The sequence below is a fragment of the Coptis chinensis genome, unplaced genomic scaffold (genome assembly GCF_015680905.1).
Source record: "Coptis chinensis isolate HL-2020 unplaced genomic scaffold, ASM1568090v1 utg167_pilon_pilon, whole genome shotgun sequence".
Taxonomy (NCBI): Eukaryota; Viridiplantae; Streptophyta; class Magnoliopsida; order Ranunculales; family Ranunculaceae; genus Coptis; species Coptis chinensis.
In genome coordinates, this window is record NW_028238110.1 from 56,978 (window position 1) to 79,010 (window position 22,033).

The window sequence follows — 22,033 nt, forward strand, 5'->3', positions numbered from 1 at the left end:
GCTTTCCATACCAACGATACAGTGGAAGGACTTCTTTTATTCATGCATAAAAATATTGTGTACCAGTGTTACACTCCAACTCACACATCTCATTAGTAAACTAAACAAGGCTTTCACTACGGTAAATTTTCAACATTCTGACATTCCACGGTTTATGAATCTTTTCCCCTGCTGAAGTCCGTAGCCTATAAGTCCCAGAAGTTCCCTTTTCCGTCACGACATATGGTCCCTCCCAGTTAGGTCCCAGTTTGCCGTCGTTCTCCTTCCTGGTGGCCGGCGTAACCCGTCGCAGCACCTGATCCCCCACATTGAAAGTTCGCGGCTTCATCTTTTTATCATACTGTCTCTGTAGCTTCCGATGATATTCTTCCAGACGAATGCGCGCCAATTCTCTTTTCTCCTCTATGAAGTTCAACTCCGTGGTCAGAATCCCCTCATTTTTGCCTGACTCCACTGCGCTGGTTCTTGTTGAATTCTCTATCATTTCCACCGGAATCACGGCTTCTACTCCATATGCCATCGTGAATGGTGATTCGTTTGTAGATGTCCATGTGTCGTGTCGTAAGCCCATAGCACATGATGCAACGGTCCGCCCATGCTCCCTTCCGCTCCTCCAGCTTCTTCTTAAGAATATCCATTATGATTTTGTTTGAAGCCTCTGCCTGTCCATTCCCCTCTGGGTTGTATGGGGCGGAGAACCCCTGCTTCACCTTAAACGCCTGAAGAAACTTTCGTACCTTTCCCCCAGTAAATTGGGTTCCATTATCCGCGATGATTGTATGTGGCAATCCAAACCTACAAATAATATTTTCCCATAGAAATTTGTTCACATTTTCTTCCTTGACTTGTTGCAGTGCCACTCCTTCCACCCACTTTGTAAAATAATCGGTTGCTGCCAACATAAATCTCCTCTTGCCGCTTGCCGTTGGCAGGGGCCCTACTATATCCATCGCCCACATGGCGAATGGCCATGGACTAAAAACACTGTGCAATGGCTCCGCTGGAGCATGTATCAGCGGTGCGAATTTCTGACATTTTTCACACCCCTTTGCATATCCCATCGTGATCCCTTTTCATATGTGGCCAAAAATACCCCTGTGAGATCAATCGGTGTGTGGTCGTGCGTCCTGCAGAATGACTTCCGCAGTCTCCTTCATGCACCTCAGCCAGAACTTCTTGAATCTGCAGCGGCCCGATGCATTTTAACATTGGTCCGCCAAAACTTCTCCTATACAGATCCCCGTCGAGTAAAGTGTATCTCTGGCTCACCTGTTCCATTCTGCGTCTTTCCTGTTTGTTTTCTAACTCCACTCCCATCAAGAAATCTTTGATGGGTGTTATCCAACTGGACTCCATATCAGCTACAAGGCAGACCTCTTCCTCTTCCGTGGTACTAGGTTTGCTCAACACCCTTACTTCAATTGATCTTCCCTCTGTCCCTGGTAGTACTGCGGCGACATACGCCAATGCATCGGCATGTCTATTTTCACCGCGGTTCAAATGAGCAAACTTAATATTCTTGAACTCACGTGCTTTTCTCTGCAAGACTTCCAAGTATCTCGCCATCCTTGGGCAGCGAGCCATGAATCCTCCATTCACTTGACACACCACCAGGTTAGAATCCGAGTAAACAGACAGTTCGCTCACTCCTAAATCTCGGGCCATACCCAAACCTGCTATCACTGCTTCGTACTCAGATTCATTGTTGGAAGCCGCAAATCCCAGTTTCATCGACAATTCCAGCCTATTGTTCTCAGGAGTCACCAGGACGACGCCAATTCCGTTCCCTGTATCCGTAGCCGATCCGTCCGCGAAAACTCTCCAACCATTCCGCGCATCCCACGGATCCAATGGGTCGTGGTTAAGCTCTCCTTCGCGATCCATGACCATTTCTTCTCCCCACGTTGGATCCTCAGCTGGGAATTCTGCTAACACCTCCGCCATGGCTTGTGCCTTTTTCAGATTCGATCAGTGCGTATCAGATTTCAGAGCAACTGAGTATTACTGCCCACTTCAGCATTCTTCCTGACTTCTCCGCCCTCAACGCCTGCTTTAGAGGCAGGTTCGTTATCACCACCACGGAATGAGCTTCGAAATAAGGCTTCAATTTGGTCTTTGAGAATACCGCCAAAGCGCGTATTTTCGATTCTAGCAGATCGGGTTTTCGTGATCCAAAGATGGTCTTACTCTGAAAGTAAACGGGTTTTTCTATCCTTTCAACGATCCGCACCAATACCGAGCTCACCGCGTATTCTGAAACCCCCAGATACAAATACAGTTTTTCCCCCTGTTCCGGCCGCGATAAAAGTGGTGCTTTACCTAAATAACTCTTCAACTCCTGGAAGGCTCCCTCGCATTCCGCGGTCCATTGGAAGTCCTGTGTTTTCCTCAACGGTCGATACTGGCCGACGACATTTGTCCGATTTAGAAATAAACCGATTTAATGCCGCGACTCTTCCCGCTTAAACTTTGTACCTCCTTCACATTTTATGGGACGGCATTTCTATCAATGATCTAATTTGTTCTGGATTTGCTTCTATACCGCGGTGTGTTACTATGTAACCCAAAAACTTCCCAGACGCTACTCCAAAGGTGCACTTCTCTGGGTTAAGCTTCAGCTGGTACCTCCGTAGTATGCGAAAAGTTTCCTGAAGACCCTCCAAGTGTTCGTCTTCTGACATGCTCTTTTCCACCATATCATCAATATATATCTCCATCCCCTTCCGAATCTTCCCTTGGAACATTTTTTTCTCCTACTCGTTGAAATGTTGCCCCAAAGATTTTTAACCCGGCGGCATCCGGTGTAACATAAAGTGCCCTCTACCACTTAACGTGGTCTTTTCCTCGATCCGGGCCGCATATGGCGATCCTGATTATATCCCATGGAGGCGCCCATGAAAGAGAACACCTTGAATCCGCCGTTCTATCCACTAGTTCATCCACCCGCGGCATAGGGTAACAATCCTTCTGGACACTCCTTGTTCACGCCCCGTAGAAGTCCACGCACATTCGACTTTGCCATTCTTTTTAGTAACCGACCACATTGGACAACCATTCGTGTATTCTACCTCCCCTTATTATCCCCGCCTTCTTCGGGCCGGATAACCTCCTCACGAATCGCGTCCGCGTACTTCGGACGTATGCCTCTCATCTTTTGGCGAACTGGCTTTGCACCCTCATTCATGTGCAGATGATGACATGCAAACTCTGGATCTAAACCCGTTATATCCTCTATCACCCACGCGAACACGTCTGAATTTTCCGTTAAGAACTGTACGAGTTTATTTTTCCATTCTCCTTGCAAGTCTGTTCCTACAGATGTAAATTTCTCTTCGTTTCCTATCCCCAGGTTAACTACTTCAACTGCATCCAACGTTTTCGGACCCAATGGCGGCTCGGATCCGATTGTCTCTGCCGCTTCCTGTAATTGCTACGCCACTCCTTGCTCATTAGACACCCCCACTCCTTCGATTCCGCGGACCAAGCTCTTTGCAGTTACCTGCTGTATACTCTGCGCGGCCACCTGATCCCCCTTGATTTCATATGTTCCACCCTTCGTGGGAAAGCGAATCACTTGGTAATACGTTGATGGAATGGCCTTCATTTCATGAATCCATTTTCTCCCTAAAATCGCATTATATTGCGATCCAGTGTCCACCACCATGAACCTAGTGAATACAGTCGCTGGTCCTGCTGTCACAGGGAGCGTTAACTCCCCAACGGGCTCTGTCATGCTACCGTTGAACCCATACAGATTGGTTTGGGGAGCCTTCAACTGGCTTCTGTCGATGTTCATCTCTTCCATGGCCCCTTTGAACAACAAATCCACTGAACTGCCGCAGTCTATCAACACCCTTCGAACCAGGTAATTTCCCATCGCTATGGTAATTACCAAGGCATCCTCATGCGGCGAAACTACCGACTCTAAATCCTTCGGGGTGAATATTATGCTTCCATCTATGATCGCGGCACCACTTACTAACCGCGGTACGCTCACCACCTCACACACCTGTCGTAGACTTGCCGCCTCTTTCATCTTATCCCTGTGTGTATTCCTACCCAGCGTCTCTCCACTGAAAATGACATTGATGGTACCCAAGATTCTAGCCGGGGCTGGCACTCTCTCAGCCTGGTGAACTTCTGCTACAAACTCTCTGAGCATCCCCTTTTCTATCATCCTTTCCACTAACCATTTCAAGGCATAACACTCATTCGTAGCATGGTTTCTGACTTGATGATACTCGCAAAATGGTTTCCCTTCTATCTCCCTCGGGACACTTCGCGGCCCCTCATAATACTGGTTCCCTTTGATTAGTGGCAAGATTTCCTCTAAAGGTCTGCTAAGAGGCGTCTGTTCTAGCTCGCGGTACGGCTTCCTTTCTCGTATGTCCCTCCTACCCGGTCTCTGTCCTCTCCGGACCTCGGCTCTCCTTTGTAAGATCCCCTATCCTTGTCCTCTGCTCTTTCTTTTTACCCTTTTCGATCTTCTCTCTCAACCTCTTTGTCTTTGCCTTCCCCGATTTCTTCGTTTCTTCGCCCGTTTTCTGCGCATTATATCCTCATACCGTATGTATTTTTCTACTTTCGGGTATAGTGCGTGCAAAGTGGTAATTTCGATTTTAGAGACCGATTCATGGACCCTCGTTCCTGATCTCAATCCGTGCTGGAAAGCTATGACCGCCGTATGCTCCTCCAAATTTTCCACTCTTAGCGTCTCTTCCTTGAACCTACATAGAAACTCCCTTAATGATTCTGCGGACCTTTGTTTAATATTGAATAAAGCTGCGATGTCGACCACCCTTCTCTTCTGGTGAATGAAGTGGTCGATAAATGCGCGCTCCAATTCTTCAAAAACTTTGATGCTCCGCGAAGCCAACCGGTAATACCAATCCGAAGCACCTCCCTTAAGGCTGGCCGGGAACATCATACAGCGGAGCCCATCATACTTACTCTCCTGCCATAACGGCATTTGCTGCCGAAAATGGTGCAAATGATCGGTTGGGTCTCCTTTCCCATCGTACCGTTCAAATCTGGGCTGGGAGAACCTCTTAGGTACTTCGGAATTCCATATTGAATCTGCCAACGGATTTTTACTGAGGCTCGCTACCTCTTTCTGAGCCGCACTCTGATTCACTTTTTCTGCCACACGATTCACTTCCCTATCTTTCTCGATCATGGCCTGAACTACCTCCAAGGTGATACCCGCCGTTGGTTCGACGTCCGGTGGCGGGTATTCCACGTTCTCCCCCTCTACTTCACTGCCCCTAGGATCCCCCAGCTCTGTTTCCCTCTGGGTAGTCTCCCTGTCCTTCCTCAACTCGTCATTTTCATTTCTCAGCCTAACTACCTCTTCCTGCAGAAGTCTGGTGGCGTCAGCCGCCACATCTGATAATTCTTCCACTCCTACCCCTTCCAACCCAGCACTCTCAACTTCCTCAACGTCTTCTCTCACTGCTCCTTTCTTAGGTCTTCCTACACCTCTTTTCGCTATAGTGGCCATTTTCTCCTACAAGTCCCCACAGACGGCGCCAAAATGTATACTCAATTATTACAACCTACAAGATTATCTCTCTCTATCTCTTCCTCTTCTCTCTGGTTCTTTTCCTCCCTTGTTGATTTGACTCTAAGTTACTGTATACTCAATTATTACAACCTACAAGATTATCTCTCTCTATCTCTTCCTCTTCTCTCTGGTTCTTTTCCTCCTCCTTGTTGATTTGACTCTAAGTTACTGTATACTCAATTATTACAACCTACAAGATTATCTCTCTCTATCTCTTCCTCTTCTCTCTGGTTCTTTTCCTCCTCCTTGTTGATTTGACTCTAAGTTATCAGATACTCAATTATTACAACCTACAAGATTATCTCTCTCTATCTCTTCCTCTTCTCTCTGGTTCTTTTCCTCCCTCCTTTCTTTCTCCATCTTTTTCTCTATATATATCCCATAACCGTCTTTTTCTCCAACAGCTCCATCTTCTTTAACCGCACTCCATGATCTTTTTCTTGTCCCACGTCTCTCCCCATTGTCTAACCGTCTCTCTAAGTATAATGTCTGACTACTATGCTCCACCAATCTTTCCCTTAATTCACATCCATTTAGGCCCCTGATACTTCACTGAATCTTATGCCTTACTAGGTTCCGCGATATATCAATGTTCCGCGGCTTGATCCGTCGCTCTCACTCCTTCTCGGCCGTCATAGTGTAGCTCTCGGCAATTGTATTGCCGCGGACATGATCCGTTACACTAGGTTTCTTCCTCGCTATTCGGCATACGACCCACTTGCCACTTACAACCCCACGTGTCGTGAATACGCCCTATACAAGCATGTTGAAACAGTTTAACTATATGCTTAGTATTGCATGGATTCATTGACATTGGTATATTTGTTAGTTATTTGGACTTTGAACTTTTGTTTGTTTGACTTTGAACTTTTGGTGCACTGTTTCTCTTATTGTCGCTCAAACAAACTTACATATGTGCGCGATAATATCTGTAGATGCTAGACTGCTATGAAGTATATTGCGCTATTTCTTTATCTTATGGATTTTGAACATTCAAGTTTTCTTACTTTTAGCATACTTTAATAGTTTTCTGGCCTTGAACGGACTAAAACTAGGGAGTCTGTTTGAACTTTATTTCAAACTAGGACTTTTTTATTCGGCAAAATTGAATAGAGAGAGAGAGTGACATGAGAAGATGGAAAAGGAGTAGATGTGATATGACGTATAGTTGATGAACATATACCGTTACACCTTTCAAACATTCAAGGTATTGTTTTACAATCTAATATTGTTCTGCCTACTCACTAATATACCATGTTAATCCTAACACAAACAGTCACTTCCATGCATACATGTCGGTATAATATATGTACAGCAAAAAGAGAAGTACGATGATGTCCTAAAGAAGAAAAAGTTGTAGAATAGAAGCTAGAGAAAATAAAACACAAATACAAAATACTAGAGACGTCCAATGTATTATCACAGTATTCTGCCACAACAGACTTACACCTAAACCCTATGCCAAATAAGATCATAACCTTCCATTTAGCAATGTTTACTAGCAAGATAAATTACAGTAATACAACCACTAGATCAAAGTTTAAGCATTTTCTAAAGTGACAAGCTCACAAGATACTATCCTCCAACTGTCAAATGAATTATACAGCCATCAAGAGATGTAGAAACATGTGCACAAATTAACGCTTGAAAACCGAAACTCCCTGGCGTGCCGCAAATCCGTTGCATCAAGTGGTTCTCAAGACTCCTTAGTTGGCTTAAAAACGTCTTTCTCTTGACCATTTGTATCTATCTGTGACTTTTTCTCTCCATATCGCTTGCACTTCGTTAGTACGGAATCTCTGTGTGAATGTAGAATCTTCTAGTGGTGCAACCATCCCATTCTTTTTTTTTGCTAAGGGTAATTGTATTAATAAAAAAGTTTTTCAAAGTATAAAGAATGGATAGGATTGATAGTAAATCACTATCTCATAGCTCAGTTTACAAATCTATAGTACGTGGTGTTCGTATCCTCAATTCTATGCAAGAATGTCGGCCTACCATCCCACCACTTCTTCTCTCCTTTTGCCAAGTGAGCTGTTTCTTTGGAGCAAATGTCAAAATTAGCCTCAGGCCAAGTGTTAGTCACAATGATCCAGTCCGCTAGCCCTTTCACTTTGTCCCAAGCTGCACGAATTTGCTAATGTACTTGATTATTCTGAAAAGATTTTACTGCCGCAGTAAAGTCGGATTCCACCCAGATAAGTTTCCATCCCAGTTCTACCGCTTTTAAGATGCCCTCCACTATCGCGAAACTCTCCGCTATAAAGTTTGTGGCAATACCCAGGCCTCCTATATATGCGCCAATAACCTTACCGGCATCGTCTCAAGAAGTGTCCCAACCTGAATTTCCGGATTTCCTCGTGAACAACCATCAGCATTCACTTTTATCATGGTACTGGGAGGTGCCACCCATTAGCATTCAAGGATGCGTGGAGCCCTCCTTAGTTTGATCGGTAACTTCCAAGCCTTCAGAACTTCCAAGTCTCTGATGGAATTATTCATGTGTTTCTTTGATCTGTCAAACTCTTTTAACCGCTCCTCGAATTTGAAACATGACGGAACTTATACTCGTCTATCGGTCACCATGCCATTCACATAAGCCAAGAGACAAGTATATGCAATCATGGCACCATTGTCAACACAATATCCGGCCGCCGTGGAAAACAACCTCCCTCCCTTTTTAGAGCACATTATTCTCATCATCTCTTGCAACCGTTCATTGCATCCAACACCACCAACAATAAGAATATCTTTCTTGTCGCGGTCGCCGTGGGCACGCCTCGTGTAATTTCCACAAGCATCCGCTGGGGTGCATTCATTATTTTTCAGTTTTTCCACAAGTAGTGGCCTCAATATAGCTCAACATCCCACTGAATGAAACATCCATTCCTTTGACAAAGATATGGGATATCCAAGAATCGATCACCTTTCTTTGCAAAGCCGCTTCAATGTTGTAACCTGGCTGGGATCATTGGAGAGTGTCAACCTTAGCAAACTGATCCAAACAGTTCCCAACTACAATATCAATTGTTTCACCAAAGATGCGATGTCGCCCCTCACTATAAGCAATCACTTTTCAGATTCCCACCACTAACATACAAAACAATAGGATCATCAAGCACCGGTGACAATTCTCCCCATCTCAATGTGAGCAAATACAGTGGTTAACACCAACAATAGGCTTTTTCCACAATTGGGAAAGAATGCGACAACGATAGCGAGAAACACGGAGGGGAGCACCCATGCTAGGTCCTATGGTGTAACAAAGGCAATCAATTGAATCCGGGGTGATCTCAACAAGAAATTTGAGGGCATCTTTGACAAGTGGGAGAACATGTTGCAAGTGATGATGAGCAGTCCCGTGGGAGAAAACCATGACCGGAGGTGAAGTGTGATGTAGGTATGGCGTGGATTTGATAAGATGGTTTCATCAAGAGTTACTACTCCTACATGAATCTTATTTGATGAACCTTCAAAGCCTAAAGCAATCATTTGCTTCATCTCTCAAAAAAGAATAAGCAAAGATGATTTAGATAGATATATTTTCCACTGCTTGTAACGAAGATTGATTCCAGCAAACCTGAAAGTCACCCACAAACAACAAAATGGGAGGGAAATAGCCCTAAATTGTCAACAAGCGGAAATTGCCCTAAATTGATGAGAAACTTGTTTGGGTTCAGTATCATATTGGGAAAGGCTTCACAGGTATGCCTCTACATTCCTTAATCAACTACTTTTATGATGGATCAATCATATTTGGTGGTGGAAGACATTGGTTAAGAGTATAACATATATAGGTGCATGCATCAATATATAATATATATATAGTCCCGATCTTAGAAGTACATACTTATTTTAAATTAAAATAAGTACGTAAGTAAACTGTCACCTAGAAAATGAATTCAACTCTAATGTTTTGTGGGTATTATCTACACATCATAAAGATTATCTCCACAAATTTTGAGCTCATTTGCAAACCTCTAACCTAACTAAAAATTGTTTTCATCTTTAAAAAGAAATCTAACGGTCCAGAAATGTCGAGTTTTGCATGGTTCACAACATGCAAAACAACATGTCCTTGTCCTTGTGTAACGTGTCGGAATGGGAAAAGATTGGTGTTAGGTAATTTAAAATATTTATAATCCGTTAGCAATACGAGTATCCGTTGGTAATACTATGTAACGTTTCTTTTAATGTTTTGTGACGTTTGGGAAAGAAAAAGGGAAAATCACTTTTTGTTAAAAAAGAAAAAATAAATCACGTTGACAAAAAAAAAATAGAAACTTTTCTTCTCAAGACCGATCTAAATTCCAAACGTAACCCAAAATAAAATAGAAAAAAAGGGAGTGTGTGTTGTGGCTAGGGTTTCCATCGATTTCCTCCGGGTAAGTCGTCCGGCTTCTCTTCCCCCCTCCTTTTCTTCTTGTTCATCTTCTCTTCCTCCCTTTCCAATAAACTGTCTAGGGTTTTGATTTTTGATCAATGTTGATTTCAGATTTACTAAAGTAAAAATTGATCTATGTTCTTAAGTTATCAAATCATCTCAAATATCAAAGGAGCAGTCGTTGATTTTGTCACCAAGTGTTCGATTTGCTCGAGGTAACTCAAAGTTTGGGTAATAAGCTATACATATATTTTTTCTGGTTTATGATTCTTTGTGTTCTTTGAGGTTTCCGGCATTTAGACTTGAGTTGTTGAAGAAGAGTTTACTATGGCATTGGTGTAAGGTGTCTATGATTTATTTGATAAAATTCTAGAAAGAATGTTTGAATGAATGTCAAAAAGCTTTGCTTTGTGCTGTGTACTTAGTTTTAAGTGTACTCTTGAACTGTTGTGCATTTGCCCTTTTCGGCAACTTAATTTGCTAACCATTTTATCTTGTCTACTCTTAACTATGTTTTTCCTTTTTTTCTTATATGCTCCTTTGTTGGATACTTGGATGTAGAGAGAATCAAGCAGATTATTAGTGGAATCCAGGTATCTTACAAACCAAAGTCAATGTTATTCTTTTTATGGTTTTAGTTAATTCCATGCATTGGCAGACCCAATGCTTTACAAATATAAATTAAGAAAATGAACTTTCTATGTTGTTAACAGTCTGATTTAATTTTAGTGTTGGTGGTTTGATGCTTGTCTTGATGTTATGGCATTAACTACTTATTAATAAGGTAAGAAATGGTCTTGCTTTTGTTTGAAGTCACATGTACGTAGATATTAAATTATAATTTAAGATAGAGAACATGGTTTTAAAAAAGTATAAAGCCTACTCGGGATCCCAAATTCCCAACTCCATTGCATCATATATAGAGAACTTAGCGAGAACAGTTAGGGAACAAATGTAACTTCGGTTTTCACCACAAGGGCTTTGAGAATAGAGGAATGGACATGAATATGAAGCACTCAGATTTTCTAACATTAGAAACTACCAAAAGAAAACATGACATTTGACATATACAGTGAGTTAGGTACTTAGGTCTAGTGATTCCCAAAGGCAGCAAAGAAGATGTATTTCTTCATGCAGTAAAAGCCTGATTGCAAGAGATATATACAAACTCTCATGAATTAATAACCCTAAACAAGATGAATATGACTGCATTTGTGCATCTAGAAAGGCAATAGAGCATTTAGCCATGCAAGATATACAACTACTACCCTCTAAAATACTGTTGTGGAACTTTCAAGTTTAAATGGCAATGCAAAAGCCATCTTTTCAGCATAATAGATCTTTCCACAAGCAAGTACAACTGGGCAGAACCCTCTGTTGCAATGATAGTGTTGCTATGTTTCTCAGAAGAGTTTTGTCAATGTAACATCTCACTAGTTGTAGTTGTTCACATGTTCTTCATTGCTTCCTCTCCTCTTAACTTCTTGACAGTAGCTATGGTTTCTGCCCCTCCAGATTTTCAATTGATATGGAGAGGTAGATTTCCCTGATTCCCTTAATCAAACCACCAAAGAGTTTATAGTGCAAATAGATTGGATCGAATGGGAAGAGTTTATCCAACCCAGGGAATTGGACCATTAATGATGGTCCTATAATGATAGATACCTAAATTGATACACACACTCTAACTAAGAGCTCTAACATCCCATTATAATTAACATAACAAGGCACCTAAACATACAAAAACTTGTCGAATGTAAAAGTGTTTTGTAGTTATCAACAAATATAATACAATCTTCAAGGCCCACAAGTGGTAGACATAATTTTTGATAGATGAACGATAAGCTCATTAAAATGGAAGAGAGCAAGTGAAGGCCATTAATATGGACAAGAATTGTACAAAGTAACTATGCACACTAGATGGTGAACAAATATCCCGGTTAACAGCTTGAAGTATAGTATTGCATTAGATAAGTTCTAATAATAAAAAAAATATCACATGAAATTGTTCATTTTCCAACAAAGAAATATGACAAAATTCGGAAACATATAGAAAAAGATGTAAACACTTGTATAAGTCTTAAAAGGTCGAGATACATTCATCATCATTACTACCATCTAGCATAAAACCATGTCCAAAACCTAACCTGATCAATCGCGCCAGGTTTACTACTCAAAATATCTTTTGGGCGGCAATTAACCTTCTCACGTGACGATCACGTTATTCTAATCCCGGTGATTTTTTTTTTCTCGTTAATTTCTCACTATTGAATTCTTAATGAGTTTTATTAATGCTTTGTATTTGGTATTTGCAGGGGAAGGAATGAAGGTTAAAATATTGCGTATCCTTTTTTCAGTCATTTTAACCATGTATTGTAGGATCTCTTGTTTTAAATTTTGCACGAAAGACTGCTGCTCTATGTTGGTAAATAAGGACACTTACGATTGAACTTTTTATACGCAGTTCCCTACTTCGTTTAAATAAATTCGCCATATTCCAACTAGCATGCTTCCTCATTTCCTCGTAAATTATTCAACTATTTAATGATGTTTGCTCGCAAACATTATCTTAACCACCTATCAACCAAATATATAGTACTCATGATATAAATTTGTGTCTCGAGAATGCTTTATATTCTTTTTACTGGGACTTTATTAGACGAATACCAATGAGTGGTTAAAGGCATTTTGCTCCTAAGTGCTTATGAGCTTAAATTTTGGGAACTATATAGTAGCTATATTCTGTTATAATTCTGTATGAGTATGACATGATTTATCTAGCTTGAGTATTTATTTGTTTATTTGTTTTGGGAATACTTTCATTTAAATATGACTAAAAAAGAAAATGGATTGAAGCTCTATTACACTCTCTGAAGGTGTGGATGATATCGATTTCTCATACCAAGGGGTAGTGTTCTTGATGGAGGCATATAGGAACCCTACGATACCTCGGTGAACTTTTGTTGTCATTTAGTATCTGGACTGATCTAAGAGAGTCAAATGCTACCTTAACCTTTTTCAGGTTCAGTTTTATGCATCCATGTATGCTTGCTTCAATTGCTTTGAGTCCTCGTAATATCACATACCTAGATTTAAAGTGCCCTCTATATGTTAGCTTCCATCTCCATTATAATTTTTGATCGGTCCCCCAATAGCCTTAGTTGTTAGCCTCTACTGATCCATCGGTGTTTAGAAGCATTTCATCTTTTGTATTGGTCTTGCTAAAGTACATGAAAATCTATTCTAGTCTTGCCTTATCTTGTTTTAGTTTTTTTTCCATGTTATATTTTGTGGTTGTTTGGTAGCAAAAACTTGAATATGTGCAACTGAAGCTGAAATTTGTGTAGATAGCACACACCTTAACTAAAGACTCCTTAAACATATTGTTCATGTAGTAGAGCTTATAATTGATGTAATTAACTAGGAAAAAAAGTCATTGATGTAAACTATACAATGATAGATGTTGGTGGAGCAAAGATGAGAAGATTTTCTTTTTATTCTTCATTTTATTTGTCTATATACATTCATGTTCTTTGTCGTTTTCCGTTAACATATCACGTTGCAAAATGTTGCGGGACTTCGAACAGAGTATGTTCTCTTCTCCTTGTATATATTACATTTATATGAATATATAATTCATTTCAATCACATATTTTGTAATACTTCGAGTCAAAGTTTATAGATAGGATCCCTGAGGGAGGCATTTCTTTCATCTTTCTTTTGTTTATTTGTTTGTTTGTTTGTAGATGGCATGCTGTAGCTTCCTGGACATGGGATGCCCAAGATGAGACATGTGGAATTTGTAGAATGGCATTTGATGGTTGTTGTCCTGATTGCCAACTACCTGGGGATGAGTGTCCACTTAGTAAGTTATTGTAGCTCCTTTTATCTTCCAGATAGATGCTTCATGTATTTCCTTGATTCTTGTTGTAGTGAAGAGATTATGTTAGACTTTTGTTGTATCACATGCTCAGGAATGTTTGTTTGGTAGGTGAGCAGGGATAGACGTGAAAATGTGAAATAGTCAATAGAAAGTGCGGAACATTTTCTTATTTAGAATTATAGTTGAATATTGAAGTTTGTATGACATCCTCTTTACAAGTCAGTGAATGGATGAAAGACACATTTGTAAGGTTTTTAAGTGGTCAACAAATATATTGAGTTTTTGTGGTCTTAACTGTAGGTTATCATATGAATCCTTTGGACCAATATGAGTAGCTCTACGTGGTTATATTTTTCAACCAGAACATCAGCAAAATTTTATGATATGGTCATGTACTTTTTCATGTTTAGAAGACTTTAAATAGGAGACGCAATATTTGTAAACTGGATATCATGGTCAGTAAGGTTTTGTCTATGTGTGTATTCTTCCAATTGTTTGGATTATGTTAATTTGATGGGCTATATGAGATGTATAATCATTTTTGGTGTGTTTCTTCTCAATTCGATATTATCCAAGGAAGAGTAAAAAATACTATAAAAAAAGAAAGAGTAACAGTTTAGAAAGAGAAACAAAAAAGAATAAAAAATTCTATCATGAAGGTATACTAGTGTTTTGAAGAATCATCTTATTGTTTTGCAGTTTGGGGTGCTTGCAACCATGCATTCCATCTTCATTGCATCTTGAAGTGGGTCAATTCACAGACTTCTCAAGCACATTGCCCCATGTGCCGTAGGGAATGGCAATATAAAGCATGAAAAAGAATCAAGTCCTTAATCTAGTGCTTTAGGTTGGAATATATTCGTCAAGTTACTGAGCTGTGGAATTCTGAGTGGCATTGGTGGTAATCATTTCATACCCATATTTTTGTTTGTATAGTAACTTTGTAGATTTTGGATATCATGGAGAACATTATTTTATGATATTAACTTTTGATGAGTAGATGGTAGTAATGATGATGAATGTATCTCGACCTTTTAAGACTTATACAAGTGTTTACATCTTTTTCTATATGTTTCCGAATTTTGTCATATTTCTTTGTTGGAAAGTGACAACAATTTCATGTGATATTTTTTTATTATTAGAACTTATCTAATGCAATACTATACTTCAAGCTGTTAACCGGGATATTTGTTCACCATCTAGTGTGCATAGTTACTTTGTACAATTCTTGTCCATATTAATGGTCTTCACTTGCTCTCTTCCATTTTAATGAGCTTATCGTTCATCTATCAAAAATTATGTCTACCACTTGTGGGCCTTGAAGATTGTATTATAATTGTTGATAACTACAAAACACTTTTACATTCGACAAGTTTTTGTATGTTTAGGTGCCTTGTTATGTTAATTCTAATGGGATGTTAGAGCTCTTAGTTAGAGTGTGTGTATCAATTTAGGTATCTATCATTATAGGACCATCATTAATGGTCCAATTCCCTGGGTTGGATAAACTCTTCCCATTCTGATCCAATCTATTTGCACTATAGACTACTGGTGGTTTGGATTAAGGGAATCAGGGAAACCTACCTCTCCACATCAACTGAAAATCACGGAGGGCGTAAAACCATAGCTATTGTCAAGAAGTTGAAAGGAGAGGAATCAATGAAGAACATGTGAACAACTACAACTGGTGAGATGTTACATTGACAAAACTCTTCTAAGCAACATAGCAACACTATCATTGCGGATCGAGGGTTCGCCTGTTTGTACTTGCTTGTGGAAAGATCTATTATGCTGAAATGATGGCTTTTGCATTGCCATTTAAACTTGAAAGTTCCACAACAGTATTTTAGAGGGTAGTAGTTGTTTATCTTGCATGGCTAAATGCTCTATTGCCTTTCTAGATGCACAAATGCAGTCATATTCATCTTGTTTAGGGTTATTAATTCATGAGAGTTGTATATATCTCTTGCAATCAGGCTTTTACTGCATGAAGAAATACATCTTCTTTTCTGCCTTTGGGAATCACTAGACCTAAGTACCTAACTCACTGTATATGTCAAATGTCATGATTTCTTTTGGTAGTTTCTAATGTTAGAAAATCTGGAGTGCTACATATTCATGTCCATTCCTCTATTCTGAAAGCCTGTGGTGAAAACCGAGTTACATTTGTTCCCTACCTATTCTCAGTTAAGTTCTCTATATATGATGCAATGGAGTTGGGAATTTGGGATCTTGAGTAGGCTTTGCGCATCATAAAGAAAGGAGGGACACAGTGCTAACAGTATCTCCCGATCAACCTGTCACCTGTGAGGTTGTGACTGCTCCGTATCTTGAAATTTGATATTCGTAGTAGTAGAATAGTATGGCACATCACACATAATAGTAGATTCGATCAGTTTTGTTATCCTGGTAGGTATATTTCTTGAAATAGGAATCATGTGGTTTTGTGATCAAGCTGGTAAAAACCCACTCTTCAGTAGTCTATCTTCTAGGCCGGAGGCCAACAGAGGCTTTTTAGCCAGTATTCAGTATTCATTCTTGTGGACTTGTGGTCTGTTACTGGTTCAACAATTTTCGCATCAATTTTAAAATTTTTGCGTCCAGAGGTGAGAATTTGGTTTGTACAAATAATAAATTGGAAAGTTGTTTAATGTTACAATCACAATGTTTAAAGACACCTATTCCGGTTATACCAACACATCTCTTGGGTCGGAACCAGTCCACAAACAGAGCTCAGTTAGTTTCTCGGCACCACCTCGTACTGTTTCTTCTTCTTATCATCTATTGTTGTTTACGTGGCACGTGTATGTTACCAACCTCTTTGCATGGTCAGCGTTACAAGTGTCTTCACCAGGTTATTTGTCTCCATGCAAGAAGAACAACTTTTCACACATCATTCCCAAAATACCTAAGTTACATTGACACGAACACGTGTGTCCATATCCGACACAGATATGGAGTGTCTGACACGGCGAAATATCAAAAACTAAGGTATATCACACACAATATGTGTCCATGTGTGTCCGATATGGACAAGTGGATACGTATCCGACACAGATTATTTTTGAAATATGGTGTGTCCATGTGACATAGCAAAATACCCTTCAAAATTGCTACCAACACAGAAGAACAAGGAAAAAGAAGTCAATTCTCTAATGGAGAATTACACAAAGAAAGAAGAGAAAAAAAATGTCTGGAGTATTAGTCACAGTGGCTCCAAGAAGTGAGCCAGATGAAACCATCGATCTAAAATCAAATGGAAATCTCCACCGTGCTACCTTCATCAACAAAATGATCAACCAGTAATGGGTAGTGTAATTGTAAGTGCCTTCTAGCTTAGTTGGTAAAACCTTTGGGTGATAATACCAGAGTTTTGGGGTTTGCAACCCGCTATACACAATTGAGTTACTGATCTCTTTAAAAACAGGCTTGCCCACACATTTTTTTTTTTGCAGGTGCCGACTAGCAAAGTCGGTAAAACCTTTGGGTGATGATACCAGAGGTTTGCGACTCGAACCCCGCCAGTATCAAAGAGAGGCTTGCCAAAAAAAAAAAAGGTGCAATGGGGTCGTTGTATTTGAATTACAACTAGTAGCATTCATAATGGTATTTGCAGTAAGTGGTCTTGTCCCTGTTGTAGACATAGTGTTTCCAGCCTTCACTTCCGCTTGTCTCATTATCCTAGCTCGTTTCGCCTTCCCTTCCCATGGTACTAATGCACGAGAGATCTTTCATGGGAGTAGATTGTTTCGGATGTACGTAATTCTTGGAACAACCATAGGTTTGTTCCTTCCTTTGGCGTATGTGTTGGGTGGGTTCGCTAGAGGTGATGACCATTCGGTTAGATCTGCTACACCACACCTGTTCTTGCTTTCGTTTCAGATCTTAACTGAAAATATAATCAGTGGACTTTCTTTGTTTTGCCACCTGTGAGAGCATTGGTACTGCTTCTTTATACTGTTCGAAGATTGTTTGTGATTGCTGATTGGGTTGTCGATGTTTGGCTTAACAAGACTTTGCCAGCAAATGCACCTTTCAAGGTAATTCAACATTTCTGTTTGGTAGCTATGGACTTAGTTTATGGAAAATGCAGATTTTTCTTACATCAAATGAATTTGCTGATGGTTTTATGCAATCTTTCTTTTGCTACGTATATCTTGACAATTTTTCTACAAAATTTCATATAGTCCAGTATTTGTAATTCAGCATGCAAACTATTCATTGAAGAATTAAGAATTTTCTTTTCAATCAATTAGGGTGGTTTCATTAATGTCCAAAACACCTAAAATGCTTGAAGTTAAGTTGATTTTGAATTACTCATAAATCCCAAGGGCAAATATGGGGAACATGTAAATATGTAACGATGGATATTCTGGGGCACTAGCAAAGATTGGAGAGCTTATAATGATTGATCATTTGGGCTTTGAGGGGATTTAGCGTGGGCTCTTAAAAAACAGCATGAAGTGGAAATTCAATCAAAACTTAGTACTTCGGTAGAGCAGGGCAGTTCAGATTAAATTTGCATTGTAGTTTACATTGAATTTTGTCGCGATCATCTATTTTGTTTCCCTAATAACATTGGAAAAACTTTTAGGACATGGGACATGTGGTTCGCTTACATGTGGTTCCTAGGGCTTTGGAGCAAGCACATTTTCACCTCTACAAGGAATCAGTAGAGTATGTATTTGATTATTGAGACTGTCTCAGATTGTTGTCAAGTATGACTTATGGAGGATAGGTGCTCAAGAGAGTATTAGCTTAATTATTGAGTGAATTCATCACTCAAGTTCAGTTTGTGAATTCTTAGTCATGCTTTCATGTTTGCACATATTCACACTAGTCTGTATTTGTAAGTTTACGCTTTCACTGTGGGATGGAATATTGGTTATGGCTTGACTCAGGGTACCAGTTCAGCATGACCAAAATGAAGGACCATTGTCAAATATCAGATATGATCACATTCCACACTTCTCTATTTACTTTCTCTAACCAAATTGTGGATTTTTTTAGTATGCTTTGATTTTGTTACTCCTATCTGATGAGTATGCTTTGGTTGTTCCTATGATGAGATCTACAGTCATCAAAATTCAGTAAAAACTTGTTCAGCAGCTTCAGTGCTATATATTCAATACTAAATGTTGTTATTTTCATCTTGTTCATATTGTCATTTTTTACTGATCCAAATTTTTGTTGTAAGTTGCATCTTATTTCTGGTAGAATATTCGAAAACAGAGGATTTAGTTACTCATAAAGTTCGTTGCAATATACGAATTATTTTGTAGGATGTTGTGTGGTATTGGTTTGGCAAGATCTTGGCTACTGCAGACTTGGTCTATTTCTCTATCAATCTTTTTGTATTTCTAATTCCTAAATTCCTTCCGAGATCCTTTGAGAGATACTTCATGGAGAGGAATGAAATATATTCCAAGGCTGCCGAGGACAAAGGATCTGCTACAGGATCAGCGAACAAAAGACAGACTACAGATGAAGAGTCCAAGAAAGCTGATTGATCTTTGATGCATCGAAGACGTAGTTCTGAGTAAGTGAAAATAAAAAGGCTCAGTTGTGAACAGTCGGTTCAGTTGCATGGGAAATGAACTTTTTACAGGATCTGAGGTTTTCCCCCTCCATGAGAAATTTTTGGTTTTAAGTCTCGTGAGTTGATGTCTAGCTGTGTTTGGCGTTTAAAATTTTTCATCTTCATCATCTGTGGTTGTATTTAGGCTGACTCTTGGTTCCTCAAAGCATGAGGAGGATTCCACTAGTTTTGGGTTTGTAATGGACATACGTATTTATGTATTTTACTAGGAACAAAAACACATTCAATGGTCTCTGTTTTTTTTTGATTGGCAAGCTTGTTTTAAACAAGATCAGTAATTCTTTGGTGTTGGCGGGTTTGAGCCCCTGACGTCTGGTATCATCACCCAATGGTCTTTTTGTTATGCATGGTGGTAGTATACATTTGTGATTTATAATTATATGATAACTCAGTGTCTATTTATCACTAATTGATTTTAAGTTAGATGTTCATATTTAATTTTGAATACTAATATAAATTTATTTTTTGTTACATATATTCACTAATTCAAAGAGGAAGTAAATCCTACTAAAGATAGATTTCTTTTTCTTGGATAAACTATCAAATTTATGTATCTAACTATATAAACGGTTAACCTTAAAGATTCATGGTTGATTGACCTAAGATGTTCGTGTATCTTCTTGTTTCATGTCCATGTCCTTGTCCTTGTTCTCGTTCATTATTATATGGACTCACCACTCGCCAGGGCAGTTAAACTACTGAAGTACTGAACTAGGCATGACGGCCATATCCGGAGTCAAGTTCATAGGCTTAAAAGAACCCAAGAATAAGCCCATTACAAATCTACAGCTCCCCAACCCGGCCCTATGCCAGTACTGACTCCCAAGTTAATTCCCACCTTGACACATTACGGCACCATGATTACATCGTTAAAAGTAAACTAGCGAGACACCACACCTCAGGGTTATTGAGCTGGGGTGAGTAAGACAAAAAGGAGGCTAGGTCGTATTTGTGTACGTACGAGCATTCCCAATGCGAGTCACAAATATTCACCTCTAGGTAAGCAGTATTTCTCCTCTTTTCCACCGTTTTGGTGAAAAGCAAGGTGAGACTGCCCAATGCAAAGGTGAAAAATAATCTCGGACGGGATGTTGGATTCCGTCTGGAGGATTTTTTATCGAGACGGAATGAAACATCCTGTCTGGTGAGTCTAATATCAACAGACGCGAAACAGCCACCATTAGCGTCAACATCGGTCCAACATGTAGCAAATAGAGTGGCGGCGTCTCAAGTAAGTTTTAGATTTTTTTTATGTTAATTATTATTATTTATGTTAGTTTATATCAAGTTTGTTGTTGTGTAATTAGTTTGAATTTGTTGCATTGCGTTAAAAAAATTTGAGTTGAAATTATATCGTGTTGAATAGTTTGTTGTATTGCGTGTAATATAGGCAATACACCTATGGAAAGTACGTTGTGCACTTTCAAATATTGTGTCATGGTGGCGTTGTTTGAAATAAAAAAACGGATCCTAATTTTGTCACGGTTACCAACATTATAGCCGCCACACCATTTGGGAATTTTTTAAATTCAAATTTGGGACAAAATGATCAAGCATTGTTGTTTGGGATAGTTGAGCGGTGGTGGAAATCTATCCACATATTCCATTTCCCATGGGGTGAGCTTGGGATTACCCTTTTGATTTCATAATGCTCACGGATATCCCAATTGGTTATGGAGATGTCGTTCTTTTTAAAGAAAATTTGGAGGTTTTTACTACGGCAATGAATTTCTTTGAAGATTTTGATTTGGTAGAAGATGATGAGGAAGACGGGTTCTTGAGATTATTAGCTGAGTAGTTTAAGGGAGGAGCTATAAATATGAGTTGGTTTACTTTGAGATACTTGAATAGGCTAAAGGAGAAGTCGAAAGACTATCATATTGGTGAGGAGTCGATCCAAGAATATGTACGTGCCTTCCTCTTCTACTTTGTTGATGCGGTATTATTCGGATACTCTGATAGTTTCTTACGATCGAGATTCGATGGGCATTTGTCTCGGGACGTAGAGAGGATGTGGGATTATGGTTTGGGGTCAATCCATTTTGGGCATACCTTTTACCGATTGGATAGACCTGCAGTTGAGACGAAAGTCGCTAAAGGCAATTTGTGTGGCTTTGTTTGGATTATACCGGTAAGTCTTATATATTAAGTTATTGTTTCATCTCATTTATTTATCTAGTTATTAATGTTGACATGTTTTTATATATATATATATATATATATATATATATATATATATATATATGTTGCAACCTATTTCACAATTTTTTATATTTTTATAATTCTCGACTCCTTGGTTAGATGCTGAAGGCAAGCAATACACCTAATTTGACTTCATCAGTTGAACCCGTTTGGGTTTGGGTTGCCTACGTACCCCCTTATCGAGGGATCAAGCTGCACCGTAGTTCTCTCCTCTCTCCACTCTTTTCCATCTCTCTTGGATTCTCCACCTCTCTAGACGTCATCTCATCTGGTTGTCTCTTTATTCTCCTCTCGTTGTCTCCTCATTCCAGCTCCTCTGCTCTAGATATCTCCTCCTCTCTTCCTCCTCATTTTGGGACATCATCTCCCTACTCCTCTTCCTCTCTGACCGTCGTATCCTTT

At 39.5% G+C, this 22,033-nt stretch overlaps 3 protein-coding genes and 2 pseudogenes across 4 annotated transcripts; 2 read left to right on the forward strand and 3 right to left on the reverse strand.

The window, feature by feature from the left end:
- Window positions 1–100: 100 nt before the first annotated feature.
- Window positions 101–520, reverse strand: LOC147473889 (uncharacterized). The gene has a single exon (XM_086586890.1). It carries the CDS (start codon window positions 518–520, stop codon window positions 101–103), a length of 420 nt encoding a protein of 139 aa, XP_086443016.1.
- Window positions 521–3,430: 2,910 nt separating this feature from the next.
- LOC147473890 (uncharacterized) lies at window positions 3,431–4,177 on the reverse strand. Its single transcript, XM_086586891.1, has one exon. The coding sequence runs from the start codon at window positions 4,175–4,177 to the stop codon at window positions 3,431–3,433; it is 747 nt and encodes a 248-aa protein (XP_086443017.1).
- Window positions 4,178–6,645: 2,468 nt separating this feature from the next.
- LOC147473891 (uncharacterized) lies at window positions 6,646–19,698 on the forward strand (annotated as a pseudogene). The gene is made up of 4 exons (XR_015210251.1): window positions 6,646–6,770; window positions 10,509–10,540; window positions 17,286–17,870; window positions 19,113–19,698. The product of XR_015210251.1 is annotated as an uncharacterized LOC147473891 (transcript).
- On the reverse strand, window positions 7,143–9,203 carry LOC147473892 (uncharacterized; annotated as a pseudogene).
- LOC147473893 (anaphase-promoting complex subunit 11-like) lies at window positions 10,509–14,900 on the forward strand. The gene is made up of 3 exons (XM_086586907.1): window positions 10,509–10,540; window positions 13,694–13,812; window positions 14,530–14,900. Exons 2-3 carry the CDS (start codon window positions 13,755–13,757, stop codon window positions 14,643–14,645), a joined length of 174 nt encoding a protein of 57 aa, XP_086443033.1. The 5' UTR covers window positions 10,509–10,540; window positions 13,694–13,754; the 3' UTR covers window positions 14,646–14,900.
- Window positions 19,699–22,033: the final 2,335 nt, after the last annotated feature.

Bases quoted from the DNA above. Each gene is read 5' to 3' on its own strand.
- LOC147473889 (XM_086586890.1), bottom strand. From the start codon at position 520: ATGGCATATGGAGTAGAAGCCGTGATTCCGGTGGAAATGATAGAGAAT.
- LOC147473890 (XM_086586891.1), bottom strand. From the start codon at position 4,177: ATGATAGAAAAGGGGATGCTCAGAGAGTTTGTAGCAGAAGTTCACCAG.
- LOC147473893 (XM_086586907.1), top strand. From the start codon at position 13,755: ATGGCATTTGATGGTTGTTGTCCTGATTGCCAACTACCTGGGGATGAG. The intron at 13,813-14,529 runs GTAAGTTATTGT...ATTGTTTTGCAG, and splicing joins TGGGGATGAGTGTCCACTTA to TTTGGGGTGCTTGCAACCAT.